Source organism: Alexandromys fortis, unplaced genomic scaffold (genome assembly GCF_014885135.2).
Source record: "Alexandromys fortis isolate MF-2015 unplaced genomic scaffold, M_Fortis_MF-2015_v1.1 scaffold_42, whole genome shotgun sequence".
Taxonomy (NCBI): Eukaryota; Metazoa; Chordata; class Mammalia; order Rodentia; family Cricetidae; genus Alexandromys; species Alexandromys fortis.
Window position 1 is genome coordinate 8,170,170 of NW_026067934.1, and position 9,983 is coordinate 8,180,152.

General features: G+C 36.4%; 1 protein-coding gene across 1 annotated transcript in view; it reads left to right on the plus strand.

The window, feature by feature from the left end:
* Srbd1 (S1 RNA binding domain 1) overlaps positions 1 to 9,983 on the plus strand; it is a 187,476-nt gene that overhangs the window by 100,000 nt on the left and 77,493 nt on the right. Inside the window, exon 15 of the mRNA XM_050146070.1 lies at positions 5,490 to 5,581. Within this exon, the coding sequence (XP_050002027.1) occupies positions 5,490 to 5,581 (92 nt within the window). The remainder of the gene's footprint in view (positions 1 to 5,489; positions 5,582 to 9,983) is intronic.

The window sequence follows — 9,983 nt, forward strand, 5'->3', positions numbered from 1 at the left end:
GTATGAGTTTTCTGCTCAGTTACCTTCCTTTTATGCAACCATTAGAATATCATGTTTACAATAATCTAAAGGTGATGTTCAGAGGTTATTACCAACAAGATATTGTCTATCAGATTTAAGTTGAAGTAGAATATTTTAAAACCTGGCAGTTTTTAAAAATATTATCCATAATAGCAGATTTCCTTATCACTTAGAAATTATACTTAAATTCTAAGCTTTTTTTAAAAAATTACATATTAAATATTACTGGGCTATTGCAGAAAATAAAAGAAATAATTTCTGTTTAGGTACTACTCACATAGTACATGAAGCTTTTTCTTTTTGTTTATACATATACTTTAAAGCTCAATTTTTTTATGGCCATACAGTTTTTTTTGTTAGTTTTTCATTTAATAATTTATCATGAATATTTTATATGAAGTCTAATCTTTTAGACAATAATTTTGATTGACAACTTAATTTGCCATTCATTGAACCCTTTGAATGATAAGCATTTTGATTTTCATTTAGTTTTGGTTGCTTTTAGACTATGAACAGTGCTGTTTAATTTTTTTGTGTTTCTTAATCTGTTTCATATAAATTCTAAAATTATTGCTAAGTTAAGAAGAAAGGATAGTTTTTATAACTTTAGCTCAAGTTTTTATCAACAAGCTTTATAGTTAAATGTCCTTACCAGTGTTTGAGTTTTTCTCCCATTATCTTCTTGATCATAAACAGATTGCCTGTGTTTGTTTGTTTGTTTGTTTGGGGTTTGAGAGAGAATCTCCGTACATAGCCTAGACTGACTTATGGTCTTCCTGCCTCAGCCTCCCCTGTGCTGAAGTTGTAGGTGTGTACTAAAATGTCCAATTAAGTTACCTTTGTGTTCAAAATGACAAACTAGTGATCTAGAGCTCTCCGAAATGGTAAGCTCCAGTAAGTAAAGGGATTTAAAGGAGCTTGGCTGTATTCCTTAAGTATCAAGTCCTGGAGCTCTTCTGTTTGTGCAGCTTGAGTTTTGGATTTATTACCTGTTTTTAAAATAGAAGCCACTATCCACCCATTCATACTTCATAGTAGACTACTTCATGGCCAGAGCAAGGAATCAATTTGTTGTTAGTATTTTTTTAGGGATAATAATAAAATAAATAGAATAGAATTAAGATAAAATAAAAACTACCAGAGTGAAGTTGGACCAGATAACAAACAGTGGGAAAAGAGCCCAAGAGAAGGCACAAAATCAGAGACCTTGTGTTTCCTAGGACTGAGATTCATGGATGCATTCAGTTTCTCTGTGGATGCTTCCAGTCTCGGAAGAACTGCATTTAGAAAAATTGTTTTGAAGACTTGAGTGAAATGCTAGCTTTTCAGCATGGCAGAGGTATGATACAGAAAGTAGGAACCACAGTCTCAGGACCAGTTAGAAACGCAGCACTCTGTATTAACGGAGTAATCATGCCCTGGCTGATTTTTTCTTTTTTTCTTTTTTTGTAATCTCAGTAACTACGTTTTTAATTTAAGCAAATTACTTTTGAATTAAATTTTTCCACTAACATAAGAAAGCAAGTGATTTATTTTAAACATCAGAGGAAGCAGCAAAGCTATTTTCATATTTGGAAAATGGGGAAAGAGAAAGAAATTCATGCCGAGGCTTCGTAGCGTCTCTAATGAATGTGAAAACTGTTAGTAACTTCAGGAAAAACTAACAACCCAAGCTTTTCTTATGAAGAAGATCATCTCACTTTTTCATCTTGGGTCTGTAAAGAAGAAAGCAAAGGCACCACATTCTCTTACGATCTGAGTCACTAAGACAAGTGCTCTCAAGATTTTATCAAAACAGTCCGTCATGTTAGAGCCGAGAGGTTTCAATTCTGAAACTGAAGTAACACTTCAAGAAAAGAATCAGCTGCTGATTTATGATCTATTTTATATAAACACCATCATTGGATTTTACTAGAGGAATCAAAAAATACAGTATTATTACTTACAGTTTTGGGAGAAGTTTTTTAGTGAATTGAACGTAATTGTTTCTATATTGTAGATGTCTGACTTTTTAGGTTGTGAAGGTATGACTTGATTTTTTAAAAAAAATTAAAAGACACAGAAGACCCCAAAATAGTGTTTAGGTAAAATATTTCTAAAATGACCTATTTAATTCTAGAGAATCATCATAATAGCATGCGGTTCTGGGGAAATGTAACTCCACGTTGGCTTCTAAAATATTCTTTTGTATATTACAAGCTCAAGATGTCAAATGTCTCCATTCAGGTGCTTGTCTTAGCTGTATATTTCAAAGGATCGTCACTGCGAGATTCTTAAAGTGTTAGTTCATGTGCAACTTTCTCTCCTAAAATACTCCGCATAGTAAGTTTCTGTTACTCCTGTTGACTTTATGGTCAAATATATAAACTAATCAAATTGCTATGATTTTAATACTGGTTTATGCTGGAGAGAAACTTACTTTTTAAATAAAATTCTCAGTACATACTCACACATGATACTTTTACAAAGTTCAATTTTATTTTCTTCATATTTCTGAATTTGACAGACCATTGGGATAATTCCCTATAGTTGATTGGGAGACGGAATTTAAACAGCATATCTGATAAATCTGACACGCATTCTGTTGTTGAGTGTGTGCCCTTGAACTTGAAACAGGAATGAAACAGTGGGAGAGGGAAATTATAGCTTTTGTTCTCAGCAAATTCTCTTGGAAAAATTATCACCACTCTGATTTGTTTTCATCTTAGACACATACACATCTTAGGTGTGTATATGTTTTATATTGGAATAATCAGTGTTGAAGTTTCTCTTTACCTAGATTATTTAGCTTTATGGTCCATAATTAGTACTTAACTGTTTATTGGGCCCATTCAGTAAGTATGACACATGAAAATTTCTACATTTTGTATTGATTTAATATTAATGTTAATTGAAAATCTTTGGGTGCAGTGTGTCACATCTGTTTTGTATTCCTCTGTTTAAAAGAAGTGGCAGTATGGAATTTGGAGGAATATTTATTATCTGAGTACTTTTCTTTACAACTGTTTCCCCTCAGTTTGTTGAGAATTATAACCTTCAAGAGACAGTGAATCATTTGGTAAATTCTCAGGTACCGTACTAGTAAAGGCCACAGTTAATTAAAGTTTTAATTTACCATTTAAGTTCCCTTCACTTAAATAGTTATAACTTTGGAAATTTCTGGAAATGATATAAAGTACATTTGTAGAAAGATTTTTTAAAAATATTTTCTTTTAATAATGGGTTCAGGCTGTAGCCCATCAATAGTTAAAATTTTTTAGAAAGGACTTCATTAGGATAGTTTGGTTTGTGTTGAAATGGTGCTTTCCATAGCTGGTCCCTGAGTAGTGTCCTCTTGTGGTAGTTTTACCCATTTTTCTAGGGCAAAGTATGCATAAACACAAGCATTTCAAATGTAACTTTAACTAAACTACTGCTCACTGTGTGGTCATTCAGTTACGAACGGCTGTAATGAACATGACGTCCCTCCTAATGTGTGTGACATTAGCTTCATCTTTCTGGGCCATACCAAGATTTTTCAGTTCATGGGGCTTACAATTCTAAGTTTTATTTATTATTATTGTGAGAACATGCAGGCACGTGTGCCTTGGCTCGCTAGTGAAGGTCAGAGTCCATTTTTCAGGGGCCACTTCTCTCCTTTTTCTCTGTGAGTTCTGGCAGTTGAGTTCGTTGAACTCAGTTTGGTCTTCAAGCTTGGTGACAAACGCTTTTATCTGCCGACCTACTTCGCCGGCCTGTGTTTTTTTTCACTTTATTTAATGTTGCATTTTATCTTTAATCAGTATGCAGTAGAAGGTGGGGATAATCTAGATCTTACGTTGGAGGGAAAAAGCACAATTTTCTCTTACGTTAAACTTGCTCAAGCTAAGGATTTCATTGATCTTGGACATGGTTTAAGTTCTAAAGAAAACAAACTCAGTTTTTGTTTGGGTTCTAGGTGAAGGTAGCATACCTAGATGAAGGTATGAGTTCTTAGGGACCTGTTGTTAAGACAGTGGATGTTAGGAAAGACGCTGACAGAGCTGGACTCTCATGTCAATGAGAGTAATATAGTCCCCTCAGCTGTGGGGGTCCAGAGCTCAGCCTTGGGGACCAGGCAGGGTAGGATACAGACCCAGCATGGTTGCTCGGTGGCTCCTCAGCAGTGACCTTGAGCACATTGCCTACCTATAAATAGGACCTGACTCACTAAGCTTATTTCTGTGGAGGACTTGGTTTTGTGCTTTGGAAAATGTTTGCTCTGCTACCATTTACACTATCCTCGTGGTGGTGTTCCTAAGGAACGAACATCAGCCATGCTTTCCAACAGCAGTGCTTCTGTTTCCTGTCTTCAGACTCTCAAGAACAGTGGTTCTCAGCTTTCCTGATTCCTGCGGCCCTTAATACAGTTCCTCATGTTGTGCTTACCCTCAACCATAAAATCACTTCGTTGCTACTTCATAACTAATTTTGCTACCGTTATGAATCATAATGTAAATCTCTTGATATGTAGGATGTCAGGAACTCTTAACCCTAAAGGGGTCAAGACCCACAGGTTGAGAACTGCTGCTCTAGAATAATCTCAAGTGTTAGTGACTTACAGTTGTCACATTTCAATCTAGAGTTTTCCCTTTGATTTCTCAGTGTTTGATTAATAGCAAAGGGCAATATGTTAAACATTATCAGTTTGTCTCAGGTGGTTGAAGTGGAATTTGAGGAACCCAGAATGAGAGAGGTCGCTAAAAGAAGAATAAATACACTGACATGATTCTCTGTGAACCCTCACATGTGGGTGGTCATGTGACACAGCTGAGGGTCTATTGGGTGCTGAAAAGTAAATAGTGTTTCTTTGCTTATATGTCTTAAATGAGAACTCCAATTTAAAATGTTTGGTCAAACACTGTACCAGTGGTGTCTGCGAGGTTGTTCTCTTTGTGGTGTATAAAGTTTGGAGCCCCAGGAGACAGGAGAAGTGTGGTTTGTGTGGTGCATTGAGTGAGAAAATACCTGAGTGCCTGCCCGAAGTGAAAGCTTCAGGTTTGCTCAAAGGATGGTTCTGAACCTCCTGAAAGGATGCTGGCCCATCTGACCTTTCTCTTTCTTGTATGTTAGCTAGAACCAGGTAATAACAATAGTGTTATGGCAGTGGCCTCTGCTGTGTGTCCACCCATGTACATAACTGCCATACCTATAATTGTATACTTCCCAAAATGCTTAGGGTGATTGATTCCAGTGGAATTCATAAATGTCAGTCAAGAGTGCTTCCCAAATACAGGAGCAGTAAGCCTGTGTTTTTGCTCTACAGAAAGGCAGATAAGCATATCTCAGTGCTACTTATATGGTGGAATAGTTGATATTGTAGTTTTTGTTTAGCTCTGCAGAGAGCGCCTTGCCTTGGTATTTTCTTGTAATGCTTAGTTTCATTCACTTACTCTCTTTGACCAGATGGAACGTTTGGAAAATAATGTTCCCACTTTCTGTTTCCTCAGTATCGTCAGTGAAGCAGGGGCTTCCATCTACAGTGTCAGCCCGGAAGCCAACAAAGAGATGCCGGGGCTGGACCCCAACCTGAGGAGTGCAGGTGAGTAGACATGCTCCATGACACGGCATGGAATTGTGATAGTCTGCATTTGCCTATGTGACAACTAAACACTTTACATAAAAGCAACGCCGCATCTATAAGACTTTAAAGCATGTGCATTAAACTAATACTAGGAATTATGAAAAACATGAAGAATAGTGCTCTTATGTTTTTAAATACCTTGCAGTACTCTAGAATTAATGAAAATTTAACACAAAAGTCTTATTAAAATTAGATGCTAGAGTTCAGTAACCAAGAAAATATAATTATTATTAAATAATCAGTATCGCATTTTCTTGGCAGTAAGTAGCAGAAATATAAAAACATGCAGTTCCAATGTAAACATACATAGACTTTGTTTTACTGCTAAATGCTTGGCAACCGAATCTTCTCTCTTGGTCTCTGATTGAGCCTGTCATGGTAATGCATTACTTTAAAAAGCATGCCTTTCTTTTATTTGTACTTGGTTGCTTTGATGTCTACGATGTAGAATAGTTAAAATTTTGTAATTGAAAATTAAAATACTTTGAGACATCTAGGGAAAGTAATTGGTATAAATAAAATTTTAGAGTAATTTTCTGTGTAAAAGGGAATAACTATGTTACTTTCTTAAAAAATGATGTTTTAATTTTTGTCCTAAAATATTTTCACTGACTTTTTTAACTCTATATCTGGAAATATTTTTGCTTTGATCCAAAGTTTAATTTTTTTTAATCTGAAAGACCCTGTTGTTTCTTTTAGATAACTGTTGAAATGACACAATTTCCTAGGTAAACTATCTTCTCAAATCTTGCTTCTTCTGTGATAGCTCCTCTATCACTGCAGCTCAACCTCCTTCCCATGTCTCACATGGAGCTTGCCTTGGAACAGTACCGTGGGTGACTGTGGTAGGAGTGGGAATAGCCATCAGTGCGGGAGGTGTGGTTCTTATCTCTCTTACTCAGGGTGCAGGAGACATCGCACCTGATTCTTCACCAAGATCCTTCCCACTTTACAGAAGAAAAAAAATTAAGGCTTTAGCCGGCATACGTTTTGTGAGTGTGCTTGTAATATTTGTATGTAGAATTTCTGAATAGTTTTAAAAGGAAAGTAGAAGAACTCTAGAAGTTGGCTTTATCTTCCAACAGAGTATTGGAAAGAATACCTTTGCCATAATTTCTGGGAGGAAATAGCTCCCTGGGCTTCCCCACTTCTCAAGAAACTGATGTTTTATCCTAACTACTGAGCTGTGCAGGTGCACAAGTGTGCTAGAATTACAGGTGAAAACCAGATTACAGTGTCCATTAATGCCTTCTGAAGAGAGAAGATTAGAAAAAGATGACCTCTCTCTGCCTGCTTCTATGACTCTGATGTGAGAATGTAACCAGCTGTGTCTTCAGTCTAACTCACTGCAGATACACCTTCCTGCTAGCTCAGCTTGCATCTGTGCGGAAAGTGATGAGATTTATTCCAACTCAAAGCATTTTATCAAGACACTTAAGTCTTCAAAGTATGTCCTTTAAGGAAATAGTCTAAGAAGCTTAGAGACTCCAGTCTTGGCTCCTAGGGCCCACTTCCTTTTCATGCCTCATTTTTGCCCAACACCTTGCTGTTTCCTGGTAATCTGCACCCAGGATGATTTCCTTTCAGACCTCTAACCACTTTTATACTTTAGATGTAGTTTCTGACCAGATTAAGATGATTGAAGTTCAGTCCCTATCATGGCACTGTTGATAGATGGTTGACTCTTACCTAGAGAATTGGGGCCTAGTCCTGGGTGTTTGAACCATAAAGCTATCACCTTCAGAATGGACAGACAGCTTTTCCTAAGAGGCCACACTGTTCTCTACCCCTTCAGCATATGGTTTTTCTCTTTATTCCAATCCATGATCCATTCAGTTTCTACCAGAAGCCAAGTTAGATGAGGCCAATCAATCTTAGCCTTTCTAACTCTACAACTGTGAATTGAATTTGAATGATCTTTTTTTTTAATTAGTGACCCAGTGTCAGGAATTTTGTTATAGCAACTGAAAACAGATTTATATAAACTCTATAAATTTGCTGTGTTAGAATATAACAGAATTATAACAATTTTAAAAGTATTAAAATGTATCTGAAATAACCATCATAATGACATCCTTATCAGCATATTGAAAACAGTTGTTCTTGTATTAAATGTTTATATCCCCCACAGTAAAGCAAATGAGAAGGATTAACATTCAGTTGATAGAACTAGTAGATTTCTGAGTTAACACTGGAGAGTGAATATTTCCTTCTTTCTTTCCCTTATTTCTGAAATTCTTTTTTAAAAAAATGATAGAAACATGAACAGATAATAACAAAGGCCAGAAAGAATGAGATGAGAGAGACGCAAGTTTTGAAGCCTGAAACCAGATGAGACATAAGTGAGTGAGCCAGCTCCCACCATGTTGAATCTTAAGACAGCAGCTAGCATACTAGAACACACACAGGCAGCTAACCAGAAGATTGTGGCACACCTACTGACTCAGGAGTGTTGTGGGCACCTTTAGAAGTATATTGGGAAGGGTCCAAAGGAAGAGGGTTGATTGAAAGTCTGTTTAAAAAGTGATGAGAACAGTTTAAACAGAAGTCCTACATGATTTGACAGTTGTGCTCCTTGGTATGTACTCAAACATGGAAAAGAAGAACTCAAGCCATTACTTAAACACCAGTGCTCTGTACCACCTGTCACAGTAGCCGAAAGCTGGGAACAATCAGATGTCCACCAGCGAGGACTACGTAAAGGAAACGCATTGTTTCCACACAACCATAGAAAGGGTGAAGTACTAAGACATGCCATGCCATGAGTGGAACCTGAAAACATAAAGCTAAGTTACAAAGAACCAGGGGGTGGGAGCCAATGCAGAGGCCATGAAGAGATACAGCTTCCTGGATTGCTCCCCTTGGCTTGTTCGGTCTGCTTTCTTATAGAACCCAGGATCACCTCCCTAGAGTGGCACCATCTCCAGTGAACTGGGACTTCTCATGTCAGTCATTAATCCAGAAAATGCCCTACTGGAGGCATTGTATTAAGTTGACAAAAAACTAACTAGGATACTTTCTAATGAGAAGGAAAGTGGTAAAATGAGATGAATGTTTGACTTTAGAAACAAACACTTGTCTCATTAGGGTTTCTATTGCTTTGATGAGACACCATGATCACAGCAACTCTTAAAAAGGAAAACATTTCATTGAGGCTGGCCCACAGTTCAGAGATTTAGTCTATTATCATCATGGAGGAAAACATGGTAGCACACAGACACACATGGTGCTGGCGAGGGAGCTGAGAGTTCTACATCTAGATCAGCAGGCAGCAGGAAGTAAGAGACACTGGGCCTGGCTTGGGTTTCTGAAACCCCAAAGCCCACTCCCATTAACACACTTCCTCTAACAAGGCCACAGCTATTCCAACAAGCCACACTTCCCAATAGTGTCAATCTCTATTAACCTATGGGGGCCATTTTCATTCAAACCACCTCAACACTTCTGTTTAATATTATTAGATAATAAGACAAAGTTTAAAGACTGTTTACTAATTCAGTGGTTCTCAACCCTCCTAATGCTGTGACTCTTTAAATACATTTTTTTATCTTGTGGTGACTCCCAACATAATTTTTGTTGCTGCTTCATAACTGTAATTTTGCTACTGTTATGAATCATAATGTAAATATCTGATATGAAGCTCCTGTGAAAAGGTCTTTGAACCCACAAAGGGATTGTGACCCACAGGTTGAGATCCACTACTCTAGTGCTTTACTTCATGTCACAGTATCCCTTACTATCATCATTTATATCTTTTTATTGAATTTATAATAGTACTTCCCAATATTTTAAGTTTTCTCAGACCTGTATTCATAAGAATTAGAGTGTCTTTCCCTTCTAAGAGTGTCTTACAAATTAGATTAGATATAAAATTTTGTGAATGTTTGGTAAAAGCTGATAACAAAGTAGCTGAATAAAAATCATGATGTAGATGAAAGAATGTTTGAAGTTAATTTTTGTATAAATTCTTTCCATACAATATATTTTGATCATTTTTTTTCCATCCCCCAGTTCTTACAAAATCACCTACCTGGCTTCATGTTCTTTCTCTCTCTTTAAAAAAAAAAAAAAAAAAAAAAAAAACAAACACAAACAAAACCCAAAGAAATTGATGCCACACAATATTAGATTTGAGCACAAGCTAAAGACATAAGAAAAGAAAAAAACTCACAAGAGCAAGGACAGCAGTTGAATAAGGATCATGATGTAGATGATAGATTGTTTGAAGTTAATTTTTGTATAAATTCTTTCCATACAATATATTTTGATCATTTTTTTTCCATCCCCCAGTTCTTACAAAATCACCTACCTGGCTTCATGTTCTTTCTCTCTCTTTAAAAAAAAAAAAAAAAAAAAAAAA